The 14,794-nt window shown below is 42.6% G+C and overlaps 1 protein-coding gene across 3 annotated transcripts in view; it reads left to right on the top strand.

Moving 5' to 3' along the window:
* col4a4 (collagen, type IV, alpha 4) overlaps positions 1–13,816 on the top strand; it is a 29,971-nt gene extending 16,155 nt beyond the window's left edge. For 2 of the 3 annotated variants that reach the window (XM_019356207.2, XM_025897855.1), the window contains 14 exons: positions 44–222; positions 2,394–2,457; positions 2,536–2,610; positions 2,728–2,835; positions 2,923–3,030; positions 5,173–5,244; positions 6,965–7,093; positions 7,203–7,310; positions 7,606–7,761; positions 9,732–9,977; positions 10,188–10,304; positions 10,648–10,833; positions 11,819–12,102; positions 12,339–13,816. In XM_019356207.2, the coding sequence (XP_019211752.1) occupies positions 44–222; positions 2,394–2,457; positions 2,536–2,610; positions 2,728–2,835; positions 2,923–3,030; positions 5,173–5,244; positions 6,965–7,093; positions 7,203–7,310; positions 7,606–7,761; positions 9,732–9,977; positions 10,188–10,304; positions 10,648–10,833; positions 11,819–12,102; positions 12,339–12,572 (2,066 nt within the window). In that variant the 3' untranslated portion in view covers positions 12,573–13,816. Of the gene's footprint in view, positions 1–43; positions 223–2,393; positions 2,458–2,535; positions 2,611–2,727; positions 2,836–2,922; positions 3,031–5,172; positions 5,245–6,964; positions 7,094–7,202; positions 7,311–7,559; positions 7,762–9,731; positions 9,978–10,187; positions 10,305–10,647; positions 10,834–11,818; positions 12,103–12,338 lie in introns of those variants that run through there. The other variant, XM_019356208.2, reaches the window with a different exon arrangement.
* The last annotated feature ends 978 nt before the right edge of the window (positions 13,817–14,794 follow it).

Below are 14,794 nucleotides of genomic sequence, written 5' to 3'. Positions count from 1 at the left end.
CCTCACTGAACTTTCTGATTTTCAACATTTTTTTTCACTACAGGAAGCAAAGGTATGCAGGGAGCAGCAGGCAAGCCAGGGCATCCAGGGTGCGACGGACCCCCGGGCATTGTAGGACCCCCCGGGCCCCCTGGACCCTGTGGCAAACAAGGCCCTGTGGGACCCCCAGGACTGAAGGGGTTTGAAGGATACTGTGGCTTTCCCGGAAACGTTGGAGATCCAGTAAGGCAGCAAAAGACGTCACTCGACTGACCCAAATTAAGTTTCACGAAGAAATTTGCAGATTCTGAAGATACCCTTTATCTCGATTGCCATTTGTGGTGCATGTGAAAGCATTTTGTAGTCGATCATCAGACTTGCTTTGTACTTGCACCTCGGGAGTCATGGTTAACATCCTTAGGCTGTTTGTCGGACCGATCCGATATTACGTAACGGTATCGGTCCGATACTGACGTAAATTACTGGATCGGATATCAGCGAGAAATAAAAAATGTAATCCGATCCATTAAATATCAAAAAAGCACCTCAAAAAACTTGTGACACGGCGTAACTCTGATGCAGTGTGCATCATGTCATTGAGCGGCTGTGTGTATTTGTAGCCTCGCTACCAAACCAGCATTTCATCTCCGAGGAAGTTATCCCAGAGAGAAGTAAAGCAAGTGTGTAAGTTCATCTCTGAATGTTTGTAAAGCGTTCCCACGTTAAGCTTAACAACCGATATATGGAGCGACTGCCTCTCTCTCTCTCTCTCCCTCTGCTGCCGCTACTTCAATCGTGAAACTGATCAATGATCAGCTGATCGGCTTTTCTGTCGCGAGTCCGTCTCTCTTCTTTGTTTTTGGCCCACTTTGCACCAGAAAGAGGAAACCAGCGGCTGAACAACAGCAGAACGTTTAAGCTTGATAAGCTGTTGTTAGAATGTATTTAATATTACTTTCTACACCAGGATCCTTTTCTACGTAGCTGACGGCTGGTAACTGTGCAGGGGCGGATCTAGCAAAGTGTAGCCAGGGGGGCCGATAGGGCATGAACAGGGAAAAGGGGGCACAGAGACATACTTTTCTTTCTTATTCTCATTTAAAATGTCTCGCTTTTAATAAATAATTATCTGAATCTTACACCCAAAGTTTTAATCTAATGTAAAATGTATAGAAGTCCATTACTGTATATAGTAACTGTTAAGTCTAATATACCCTAGTAAGCTATAGTACTTTTTCCTTTGGGAAGGTACCATCTGTGCAGTCTGCAATTCTGTTGAAGAAAGATGTTGAATCTATTTAATTATTTTTGAAAAATAATTTATTTCTGTGCATTTTTTTTCACCCTGCATCAAATTAAAGTTGATTACGTCAATTAAGCTTCATGAGGTGGAGGGTGGGGGTGGTTCCTTTTTTTGGGGGGGGGGGGGGGGGGGGGGGTTTGCAACCCTATTAGTTAGGTTGCTTAATATTTCTGCTAAGTACTCTTTAAAATACCAGAATAGGGAGGATGGAGCAGGTTTAAGTTTATTAGATTGATCAGTGTTGCTGAACTATGAAATATTTTGGGTGCAGTGTATTTTTTACATACAGGTATAACAGAATAGCTTTAGTGTTGTTGTTTATTTAAACTTGAGTATGAACTTATACAAAATGCAGCAAGATATTAAAAAAACAGTTTTATTGATTAAAAAACACACTATATCGGATTCATATCGGTATCAGCAGATATCCAAATTTATGATATCGGTATCGGACATAAAAAAGTGGTATCGTGCCATCTCTAGTTTGTACCTTCACCTTTTTATTAAAGAACCAGATATCCAGATGTTTCTCGTATACATTGATGATTTAGGGTTCAAGCCATGCTGCCATTTGGGCCAACCAGGGTCCCCTTAAGACAATAATAACATGGATAAAAAGTCAGCTATAGCAACTGACTTTTTCTTCTCTAGGAAAAAATCAGAATGATTGGATGCTTTCAGCTGCATCTCAGGATATTCAAGGCATTCAAACTTGTGTAGCCCAGCCAGGAGGAAACTTAAATTATCCAGTTTTATTTATGTTTCTGAGCTGCTCGCGATCACAGGTGAAGATAAATCTGGTAAATCAAAAGCTTTACCTCAGGCCTCGGTTCTCCTCCAGTGGTCCAGTACAGTGCTTACATTACAGTTAACATTCCAGCAAATAACTTTATAGTTAAACTCTATTGTTTGGGGTAGCAAATGACTGAAAAGGCCATTTAGTTTACAATAAATACTTGGGAAATTAGCAAAAAGAGCACTCTTTACCTTGAAGTGGTCCTTGAAGTGGTGCACAGTAAGATTGTCAGTTTTTTTTTAAGACTTTGATTTGCTCGAAAAATGTTCAGAAAGAGTAGTAGGAAATATTGATCTGTTAATTTTGCGATTGCAGGGTGACAAAGGATGCACAGGGAAACCTGGTGAGCCCGGTTCCCCAGGATGTAAAGGTCCCAAAGGTACACCCAGTCAGGATAATGTTTTTCATGTGTTCCTTTGTTGTGCAGGCTGTAGTGAAGAGTGTGTTTGTGTTTCAGGTAATAAAGGGGAGTCTATTGGTTGCCCTGGTCCAAATGGAGAAAGGGGGCCTCGTGGAGACAAGGGACACCTAGGTGATGATCTGTTCTGGCTGTGCAGCGTGAAGTTTGATGTTTGAGTTAAAAGTAACCAGAGTAAAGAAAAAACAGGAGAATGAATTAGGTGTTAATTCCTATTTCTCTTCCTCTCAGGACCTCCTGGATCTCCTGGAGATCTGGGAGGGTTGGGTTTTACTGGGGCTCCAGGAGAGAAAGGATGCAGAGGAGAGAAGGGACACTGTGGAAGCATCGGTCCTAGAGGTACATAAATGTATTTTCAGTGGTAAAGACTGTATAACTCATTGGTTATCCATTACCCGACCTTATTAAAAATGTTTTCTCTGTCAGGTGTGATTGGGCCCCCAGGTCCCAGGGGTCAACCAGGTACTCCAGGTATTCAAGGTAAATGTGGGGGTGATGGTCCTCCAGGACACGAAGGCTGCCGAGGACTTAAAGGTTAGAACCTACTTTAAAGTCGGTTACTTTACAATTTCAAGTAACGAGGGTTAAAGGACGGTTAATCTGGAGCCTTTAGTTTTTTTAACATCCATCAGGTTGCTGACTCAGTGCTTTAGAGTTAGATATTAGTCACGTGGAAGCTAGAGACTGTTCAGATCAAGTTTCAGCTTTAAATCAAGTCTTTCTTCAGCTTTAGCATTAAACTTGTTCTGTAAGATTTCCATTTGGCTATGTCAGATAGGTAAATAAATATATATATAAATATATATACACACTACCAGTTAAAAGTTTTAGAACAACCCGTTTCCAGTTATTTATTACAAGTCAAGTCGATCAAGTCCAGTGAATAGCTTGAAATGGTACAAAGGTAAAGATGGTGAACTGCCAGAGGTTAAAAAAGCTAAGGTTACCCAAAGCTAACTACAGGTACAGCCCCCTCTGTCTGCATAAAAGCAGTGTTGGAACACACTGTGGTACCATACACTCGTCAGCATCAGTTGAACAGTACTGTCCTGCAGAAAGTAGTTTGATGCTACAAAAACGGTGAGAAAAAGGAAATTAACAATGGAAGAGAGACAGACCATCATCACAATTATAAATGTAGGTCTGTCCTACAGAGAAACTGCAAAGAAAGTCAAGGTGTCAGTGAGTACAGTTTCCTTCAGCATCCAAAGGCTCAGAAACAAACTGTGACAGGAAGAGGTCTGCAGACCCAAAGACATGACTGAACCAGAGGACAACTTTCTGAGAGTTAATAGCTTGTGTGATCGGCGGCTCACAGGACAACAGCTTCAAGCAGCTTAATAGTGGTCGTAGTAAGAAAGTTTCAGTTTCAACTGTGAAGAGAAGACTGCGAGCTGCAGGTTTGGCAGGACGAGTTGCAGCAAGAAAGCCAGACGTCAGAATAAGACAAAGAGGCTTGTCTGGGCCACGAAACACCACCACTGGACTACTGAAGACTGGAAGAAGGTGTTATGGACTGATGGTTCATCTCGCAGGATCTTTGTACGCCGTCGAGTAGGTGAAAGGTTCCACAGTGTGTGGCATCAACTGTCCAACATGGAAGAGGAAGTGTGATGGTCTGGGGCTGTTTTATCGAACTGGTTTGGGATGAACTGGACAGAAGACTGAAAGCAAAGCAACCTGCAAGCCACAGATATGGGACAATATTTGATGTCTGTTGTAGAAAGAATAGCACGGGTGTGTTCAGCTGTAATATCTGCCAAAGGGGGCTACTTTGAGAATACATTTGGTCTATAAATTGATTTCATGATTTTTTTAAATTCCAATTGCTTATTTGTGCTATGGTTTCATTTCACTAGCTGGGCCCACGTCCTCATTTTAGGTTTGACAGTGTTTTAGTAGGTAAAGGTGAATGGCTTTGACATGAATTGAGCTGCGGTTTGGGGAAGGCCTCGAAGGGGACTGGCGATGGCTCCCAGGCCTGGCAGATCCCCGTGTACCAAATAGGAGTGAAGAACCTGAAGAATGGAGAACAAGGAGGGAGGGAGGGTGGGGCACATAAATGAGAATGATCAGCTTGCAGAACTGGGGGAACCTATATAGATGACAACCGGAAGGAGCGTGTTTGGAGGCGTGGTCCCGCTCCTGAAATTCCGATACATAATCTCCAATTCAGAGTGCAATGAGACATCAAACTGCATAATTTTCAATACAAAACTGAAAAATTGGTGGGTTCTCAAACTTTTGACCCAACCCATCCTAGTAGAAATTTTAAAGTCAGAATACAGAACATTTAAAACCTCAGGTATGTAGAGCATGAGGTCACCAAACTCCAGCCGCCTTCAGCTCTTCACTATAGAAACTCCAACGAGCTGTTTCTCTGCAGCAGAAAAAACAAGTATCAGTGTAGTTTTATGAGGCTCTGTAGGAAACATGACTGGATGGCTTGTTAGGGCGGGCTTTTTATAACAGAAAAGAAAGAATGTTTTTATTTATAAATGTGCTACAGGTATTTTAAAAAAAATGCAAGAGTGATGAATTTAGATTCAGCAATTTAGAAAGTTTTGCACAAATTGTACTCACTATAATAAAAAAAGAGAAAGAAATACATAGACATTGTGGGTCCCTCAGATCTGCAGAAACAGTGTGTGAGATGGGTTGGTTTTGTTGTGCCAGGCCCTCCTGGACCGCTGGGACTTCATGGACTGGACGGACTGAAAGGAGAGAAGGGGGCCATTGGGACCAGAGGTACACACACACACACATGCACACACACGCGCGCACACACACCATTTGAAAATTTCAAGAAAATCTGGCTCCTTGTCATGAGATTTTTGCACAATACTGCAGCCGGGCACAAAACAATCAGTATCACTCGAGCCACTGTTCAGTTCAGTCCAATGACATCAGGTAGGAAGTGGGACTAATGTGTACTTTTCTCATGTTCTATACCAAGTCTCAGTAAAGGTGCATGGTAAATGGACTGGTTCTTATATAGTTCTTTAATACAACTTCACCCATTCATACAAGAACTTTTTTTTTTTTTATCAAGGGCGATCGTGGCTCAAGAGTTGGGCGTTCGCCTTGTAATTGGAAGGTTGCCGGTTCGAGCCCCGGCTCGGACAGTCTCGGTCGTTTTGTCCTTGGGCAAGGCACTTCACCCGTTGCCTACTGGTGATGGCCAGAAGGGCCGATGGTGCGATATGGCAGCCTCACTTCTGTCAGCCTGCCCCAGGGCAGCTGTGGCTACAACTGTAGCTTGCCTCCACCTGTGTGTGAATGGGTGGATGACTGGATGTGTAAAGCGCTTTGGGGTCCCTAGGCAGGACTAGTAAAGCACTTTACAAATACAGGCCATTTATCATTATTCTCATTTAAAGTAACCTTTTCCTCCCGTAGTAACCAGGTCTCTAGTAGCTATAATAAATCAATATCTTGATCAATTATTAAATAGTTTTCTGATAAGGATTTAGAAGAGAGAGACCTAATATTTAATAATCCACATTTCACTGTTTTACTCTTTGGTTCAGATGTGGATACTGTATTGTTCTTTCTTTGTGATTTTTTTATGTTTAAGTTGTTTATTGCTGGTTTTTGGTTTGTTTTTTGTCTGTTTGGGAGCTGACACAGTCTCTATGGAGATGGGTTTTTGGGGGGGTAGCAGGAGGAGAGAAGCTGCAGAGAGGCGTGTAAGACTGCAACTCTGCTTCCTGGTCCCAACTCTGGATAGTCATATTTTGGGGGGTTTAATAAATTGGTCCATATTTCTAGAAATGAGAGCTGCTCCATCCAAAGTGGGATGGATGCCGTCTCTCCTAACAAGACCAGGTTTCCTCCAGAAGGTTTGCCAATTATCTATGAAGCCCACATCGTTTCTGGGACACCACTCAGACAGCCAGCAATTTAAGGAGAACATGCGGCTAAACATGTCACTCCTGGTCTGATTGGGGAGGGGACCAGAGAAAACTACAGAGTCCCACATTGTTTTGGCAAAGTTACACACCGATTCAATATTGATTTTAGTGACCTCCGATTGGCGTAACCGGGTGTCGCTGCTGTCAATGTGAATTATAATTTCACCAAATCTATGTTTATTCTTAGCCAACAGTTTCAAGTTTCCTTCAGTGTTTCCTGCTCTGCCCCCTGGAATACGATCAATTGTGGCCACTGGAGCCTCTGGCTTCACATTTCTAAGAACACTAAGAAAAGTTCTGCATGTGTGCGTTGTTGTAATGTCGTCTGGTATATTATTAGATTAAATCTATAAAGTTGTGTAATAAAATAAACTTATTGTGGCAGAGTTGGGGTTCAAAATTCTGAGTGGGTTTAGTTCAGAAAGGTACAGCTATATTCTGTTGTCTTGTTATTGTTAACTTATAATGATTATGAGACATTAATTCTCCTCATAGATTTTAAAATGACCTTCTATAAATTCTATAACACATTTTCATTTGGTCTGTATTGTCAGGTCGGGGCTTTCCAGGTGTCAAAGGTTCCTTGGGTCCACCAGGAGATAAAGGCCCTCCAGGACATCAAGGTCTTTGCGGTACATCTCAACCTGGACCACCAGGATACAAAGGCCCCTTCGGACCCAAAGGTCTGTACCAATATGATGATCTCCTGCTGAATTGCTGAATATGTAAATCTAAAAATCCGACCTTATCCTTTATTCTCGGTCAGTTATACGCCTCTCTGTGCTATTGTAGGGCCTCCAGGTAAATGTGGACCTCCAGGTAAACCTGGACCAGACTGCAAAACTCCTATCAAAGGGCCCTGTGGAGATCCTGGCTGTCCAGGCCCAGATGGAGAGCCAGGTCAGACTTGAGACTAACTTTTTTAAATCAGCCAGGTCACCATAACCTAAACATTTCTTAATAGGTCATAGTAAGGTTCATGATTATCCAGCAATTTTCATGTTTTTGGCATTTTGTAACAGAAGAATTATACAGCCTAAATGCATGTAAGGGATTTGAAAGGTAACATCTAGTTTGTGAAATTATACTCATTCAGTGGCTAAAATGCTTCTTGGCCCTGGTTAAGATTCAGTTTTATTTAAATTTAAGTGACAGATCATGCTGGATGACCTCTGACACGGGACTGATGTTTCAGGGAATCTTGGTGAGATAGGGGATCCTGGTCAAAACCCCCCAATTCGTGGGGATATTGGGGACAATGGTAACGTGGGATGCCAAGGGCCAAAGGGACCAAGAGGATGCCCAGGACATATAGGAACACAAGGTTGCACCGGATACCCAGGACAAAAAGGTTAGAGTCCATACAACTCAAAATGACACTGACACTTATTCTGCTGGTCACAATTCACTTCGCAACCTGACAGATCTCAGTTGTGGGTTACAAGAACGTGCAGTGTGGGAATACATTAGCTGGTATACTATTAAGTGAAAATCTTGATCAACCCCATTACTGTTTGAAAAAAACAACTAAAAGTGATCTTCATTAGATGACCGATGATGGTTGGATTACAAAGGGACACCTGATAACTGTTTGTGGAGATTATAGCATTTCTACTCTTTGGTGTGGAGCCGTAAGTCATCTTTTCTCAGAGTCCTTCAACAACAAAATTCTGAGTGGTGCATTTCTGCTGAAATGATACATTCAGACTTCATTCAAACTTAAAAACACTTAAAAACTAGAACAAAGAACCAAGAAAAACTCTAAATGTAGCTTTCTAACTTCATTGTGTGTGGCCAAGAATGTTACGGCCGGGGAGCCGGTGGGATGTGAACCCAAAAGCAGAACGCACAGGAGGCAAAACTGAATCTAACAAAAAGAGGGCCTTCATTGTGGTCAATGAAACTGCCTCAACAGAACGAGAACTAACAAAACCTAAACTGGGAGAAACTAAAACATGAAACCTGAAAATCCCGACGACACGAACCATGAACGTGAAACAGACGACTCGACAGTGAACAGAGGGAGACAGAAGACTTAAATACACAGATGGGTAACAAGGGAAGTGGAAACGCATGGGAAACACAGCTGACACAAAGGAACAGGACGCCACAGGGGAAGCAAAACTAAACACACTGAACATGGAACACAGGACTGTCAAAATAAAACAGGAAACATAATGAGATGTAGACTGTGACAACACGAGCTAGACAGATTGAGTGAGACATGACGGGCTGGAGAAACATGCAAACATACACATGACAGACACGGGAGACATGGAACCAACCACAGGGAGGGAAACGTAAACAGGAAGGGGAGACGAGACACCTCGACCAGTCAACATGGAATCAAATCTAACTAAACATAGCAGCAAATACAAAGATAAACTTGATACTAAATAATAGACAACTAACACATTATAACTCAAAGAAACCATAACCTCAAAAGCTGGGCCAAAGGACCCAGTACCATGACAAAGAGGGCAGTTATAATTTTACCGTTATTTTAATCAACTTTACAACACGACTGTTGTTATTTAGAATAGTTAATGTGTTCCTGTGTTTGAGACAAACATAATTTTAAGGTAATGTTCCTTTAAACTAAAATAAATAAATAAATACCTAAAATAAAACAAAATAATTTTAAAATAGATTTCTTACCAGAAGTGATGACATTCCTAAAAAATCATGGCCCACGGTCAAGGTACAAGTTTAAACTGAAATCCAAAACACACCATCATATTACGAAATAACTTAAAAGACCGTGGCTCAGGGGGTTGGGAAGCGCACCTGTAACCAGAAGGTCGCCGGTTCGATCCCCGGCCTTTCTGTCCTGGTCGTTGTGTCGTTGGGCAAGACACTTTACCCTACCGCCTACTGGTGTTGGCCAGAGGGGCCGATGGCGCGATATGGCAGCCTCGCTTCTGTCAGTCTGCCCCAGGGCAGCTGTGGCTACAACCGTAGCTGCCTCCACCCGTGTATGAATGTGAGCGTGAATGAATAATGGCATTGTAAAGCGCTACATAAATCCAATCCATTATTATTATTATTATTATTAAGACCAAACAGAAAACAGTGGCTTAAACATCCACGTGTAGCTCTGAGTAAAGAGGTATCATTACACAGAGATTAATGCATAGCTCAATTTTTTGTGCTCCCCACATGAAGATAAAGGATCTTTATGGTAATTCTGAGGGCTGAAAAAACTGTGAATGTCAACAGATGGAAACTTTTGGATGGAAACACACTGGGTACTACAGAGCTGTTGTGTATTTTTGATGTCATGCTCACTTAGATAAGACGACTCTGTGAATTTGTGTTTAGGTATGAGAGGCGATACTGGTTTGTTGGGAATACCTGGCCCTCGAGGTTGTAAGGGTGTTCCTGGTCACTGTGGATCTCCAGGACTTCCTGGACCTCCTGGAGTTCATGGACCAAAAGGGGAAAAGGGTGACACCTTAGATCCTGCACTCATATCACCTCCAAAGGGTCCTCCTGGAGAAACTGGCTCAACTGGTCAATTTGGACATCCTGGCCTGAATGGAGAACAAGGCCCATGTGGTCCTAAAGGTGAGAAAGGGCAGTAGGAGAAGCCAGAACTCGCATAATCGTATCAGATTCCGTAGTCATCCCAAAAAGTAATCATTTTAAAGAGTAGCTTCCTGGAGGTGAAGGGTGGATGAAAGGTTTCAAAATAAAACCTTCTGATGTCAAATTACCCTAACATCAGATCTAATGTCAGAGTAGCTGACTGTTGTGATGCTTGATGATCTGTTTCAGGTGATAAAGGAGATTATGGACCTCAGGGATGTAAAGGCTGTGATGGACCCCCTGGTCTAAAAGGAGACAAAGGAGAGCCAGGCCTGCCAGGAGAGAGTGGAGTAGTGGGACAGAAAGGTGAGACCTCTCCCTGTCTGACTTTTACCATATCTCCACTGAAGCAGTTTAAGGAACCTTTGCTGGTCTAGAACCAGGAACCGCAAGGTTTCAGGAACCTGGGCTGTGTTAAAGAAGGCCAGTTGCTTTCTTTCCAAGCTCCTTAAACTGCCATCACCTGGATGACTGAGAACCTACCTGAACTGGGACTGTCATAACCAACAAGGCTAAAATCTGGTTTGACTGCCTTTTAACAAGCAACAGCACCACAGAGCTATTGTAGCTTCTAGATCGCCTCAACTAAGCAAAAGCCAAAATGTGGGAGTTTGTAACATCACTTACTGTTATGGTCTTTGGGTTGTAGGTAACCGTGGTCCAGAAGGTGAAAAGGGTTCTCACGGACCAACCAAAGAATTGAACTTGGGCTTGTTGGTGGTGCACAGTCAAAGTGCAAACACTCCCAGGTGTCCAGGCAACATGAACACCCTGTGGGAAGGATTCAGTCTGCTGTATCTGGAAGGCCAGGAGCGGGCACACACCCAGGACTTGGGTAAGTACATATTTATAAATCCCCAAACAAACTCTTATTCCAAAACGGCTCAGTGCAGGACTTACCTAGAAGTTACTTTCTTGTGACTCACCTTTGGCCCAGTAAACAGTTTCTCCTCCACCAGGTCACAAACCCTCAAACATCTCATTAGACCAGGATGAAGGAATGAACACCAGCTTAACTTTATCGAGGCCATTTGAACCAAATATGTTGCATTAGTTTGAAATTAATTTGTTCGTAAGATCACATTGGTTTATTAAGATTTAAAAATAAGTGTGAAACAACTTCCAAAAATAGAGTTTAAGTGGATGTTTTGTTCTCACATGTTGGGACATCAACATCTCCTGTCAGACGTCAGGCAGAAAGATAGTCAAGAGCTTTCTCCTCTAAGTTTTGTTCTTTAGCTAGTTCTGGAAGATCATGTGTTTCGAGGTCTAATGGAATATATAGAATTACAAAGCTATAGCTTTACCTGCCTAACATCTATATCATCCACCAGGTTAGAGCACACTTTAACCACATGCTAAACAAATCCCATGCTAACTCATGTTATAGATATCGTTAGCTAAGAATTACGGTAATTCCACTTATCTACGCTGTGATAGACAGATATACCTGCCAACAAATGGCTAAAAGTTTTGTGAAGGTCAAATGTCGACAACAGTCAGAGGTCTCCTTGTTCAGAACAACCACCATCTCCCAAAGATGTCTGTGGTCTCAGAGGTATACTGGATCTGCCCTGGGTTTCCTTTCTCTGAGGTTCTCTGAGGTTCCTATTCTTCATAATCTCTTTGTGAAAGCCAAGTCCACGACACCAATGTGGGATGGCTCAAAGAACCCCTCTGATCTATATCAGTTCTCCAGAATCTGAGGTTCAGCGATCAGCCAGAATCTCCTCTTGATTACCTGATAGCTGGATGCTCACTATTTGTTTCTCTGCTGGATGCGTTTGGGAATAATTGAAATGTATTGCATGTATTTCCAGGTCAGCCGGGGTCGTGCATGCGTGTCTTTTCCACCTTGCCCTTCGCTCCATGTAACAAGCATACTTGCTCTTACGCCAGTCGTAATGATAAATCCTATTGGCTAACGACGATGGAGCCTGTCCCACGTGAACACGTGAGTGGAGTCAACATCAAAAAGTACATCAGCCGCTGCGTGGTGTGTGAAGCCCCATCCCTACCCATCGCAGTACACAGCCAGTCCAGTCAGTCTGTGGAGTGTCCCGAAAACTGGACAGAACTGTGGGACGGATACTCCTTCGTCATGGTGAGTACTGCAGTGGTGCCAGATTATTAAACTACGTTGCTACTGCTGTTACTGGTGTTACTGGTGCTACTGGTGCTACTGTGTAGACTAAAACCTAAGTCTAAGCTACATTAAACTGAACTTTACTTATGTAAACCAGAGTTAAACTCTTAAACTTCACTGAAATTTAGACTAAACTCTTTAGACTAGACTAAGCTCTGTCCAGGTGATGATGAAATTTCCCGTGTGTCCAATAGCATACCGGTGCAGGTGATGAAGGTGGCGGCCAGCCTCTGACATCATCAGGTAGCTGTCTGAAAGCATACAAGGCCCAGCCATTCGTGGAGTGTCAGGGGCCTCGTGGAACCTGCCACTTCTTCGCCAACATGTACAGTTTCTGGCTGACCACCCTGACCGACCCGGCGATGCTGACCAATGACCAAGAGCAGAGGAGGAGCATTGCAAAGTGCAAAGTCTGCATGAGGCTGTGAGAGGGAGGGCTGCCACCTCCACCTGTATGAGACAGAGAAGAGATGCTTCATCTCCTCATCTTTCTCAAGGAAATCGAGTGGACGCATCACTCCCTTCAGCTTTACGAGGCAGGAGGGAGCGAGTGAGGATGTGCTTCGGCTCCATCGAAGCGGCAGGACTAGTGTGTTTGTCTCTGTGAGGAGAGACCGTCGTCTTACAGTCAGTCAGCTGCTTGGCTGATAATCAATCAGTCCTGATCTGCAACAGCACAAGCATTCGCATCAGCTCAGCACTCGCTTCATTGAATTCATCAGTAGGCGGGTTATTAATGAAACTTTAACATAAATAAATCCGCCTAGCTATTCCAAAAAATACTTTAAAAAGATGACTTCACAGGAAAGCGCCGCACATTTTGGTTGGGATGCCCTTCCTGTGCTTCCTCTTTCATCTGTCACTCGAATTTAGAAACTGTAAATATTCATATTTCTTTGTAAAAATAGCAGCGACGGACATTCAGGCTACTTATGTCAGCTCGTGAGGTTAGTGAGTCCTTCTCCGTGCAGATGGACGGATGAAATAGTCTCATAATATATTTAACATCCAATCTGCAGCACTCAAAACATAGCTTTGTTTTACAGCAGGTCACTTTCCAAGGTTTGTGCTTGGAATGATGTGTTTTTATTCCGATGTGTAACAGGGTAGGGTACGCAGCATATTATCCAGTTTTTATATGATATCACATGTGATTTAGTTTCCTTTAATTAATTCAGAGGTGGCTCTATCTGCAGCTCCGTGTGTGTTCTTGGGCCCCACGAGAGTAGCTTTGTATGAAAGACAATCTTTTTTTATCTCACACGTACTGTAAACGAGCTGTTTTAGCTGCTTGAAATGTTATAAATATAAGTGACTGATATTAATATTTAATGTACATAGCTAACAGTCTAAGAGCCTCTAAAACTTTTCATATTTTCTTTTTTATTGTCTTTTCTGTGGTTGTTACAGTTCAGCATTACTCAGGGATGGAAGTAATCAATTAACCGAAACAATCTAGTCTTTCTGTAATAAATCTTTTTGAGACATTTTAAGTGTTTGCCATAAATATAATGAAAAACAAAAAACAGAAAATTTCCTGTGAACTACAGACTGGGAAATGACAGCGAATCAGAATGAGCCACATTTCTATTCCAAGTGTTTGTAAAAGTCAGACTGCAGCTCTGCCTGATTTTGTGCAGTGCTAAATGAAGCTTCACCTGCCACAGTAACATGATTATAATACTAATACACACACAAATACAAAGAAACACAATCAGGGAAAACGGAGTGAATGAAAAAGCTAGCTCCATTTGCTGTTGCTTACACTCTATCTCAGCGAGTTTGCCAGAGAAATGAACGTAATCGGGGGTTAAGGTGGGATTCAGCAGGGGGCTGTAGAGCTGTCGGCTCTGTTGTGAGCAGGTTTTGTGTGCAGGCTGTGATCAGCTGTAACTAAGATTGAGGAAGTGATTCCTCTGCTCTTATCTTCAACACAACAGAGAGCATTTAAAGAAACTCTGCTCCTACAGAGATGATTATCTCATTCATAGTGCTTGACTCCCTGGTATAACTCTCAGATGCACACCTTAAAGCAGATAACTCTGATTTAGAAGGTCATTGTTTAGCCTGGAGAAATAGTTTGCTGCTTTTTAAGAAAGCCCTCAGTAGGGCTAGAATATCTTACTATCCATCGCTGCTTGAAGAAAGTAAGAACAACCCTAGGTTTGCTGCCACAGGCCTCTTAGGGTGACAGCTTTAAACCGTTACTTAAAAAGCATCTCTAGACCCAGCTGTCTTAGCTAATTACAGGCCAATCTCCAACCTTCCTTTCATATCAAACATCCTTGAAAGAGTAGTTGTCAAACAGCTAACAGATCATCTGCAGAGGAATGGCTTATTTGAAGAGTTTCAGTCAGGTTTCAGAGCTCATCACAGCACAGAAACAGCTTTAGTGAAGGTTACAAATGATCTTCTTATGGCCTCTGACAGTGGACTCATCTCTGTGCTTGTCCTGCTAGACCTCAGTGCAGCGTTCGATACTGTTGACCATAATATCCTATTAGAGCGATTAGAACATGCTGTAGGTATTACAGGTACTGCACTGCAGTGGTTTGTATCATATCTATCTAATAGACTCCAATTTGTGCATATAAATGGAGAGTCCTCTTCACACACTAAGGTCAATTATGGTGTTCCACAGGGTTCAGTG

Source organism: Oreochromis niloticus, linkage group LG14 (assembly GCF_001858045.2).
Source record: "Oreochromis niloticus isolate F11D_XX linkage group LG14, O_niloticus_UMD_NMBU, whole genome shotgun sequence".
Classification (NCBI taxonomy): domain Eukaryota; kingdom Metazoa; phylum Chordata; class Actinopteri; order Cichliformes; family Cichlidae; genus Oreochromis; species Oreochromis niloticus.
Note: the sequence above shows the minus strand (reverse complement) of the source record. Positions and strands in the feature narration are given on the sequence as shown.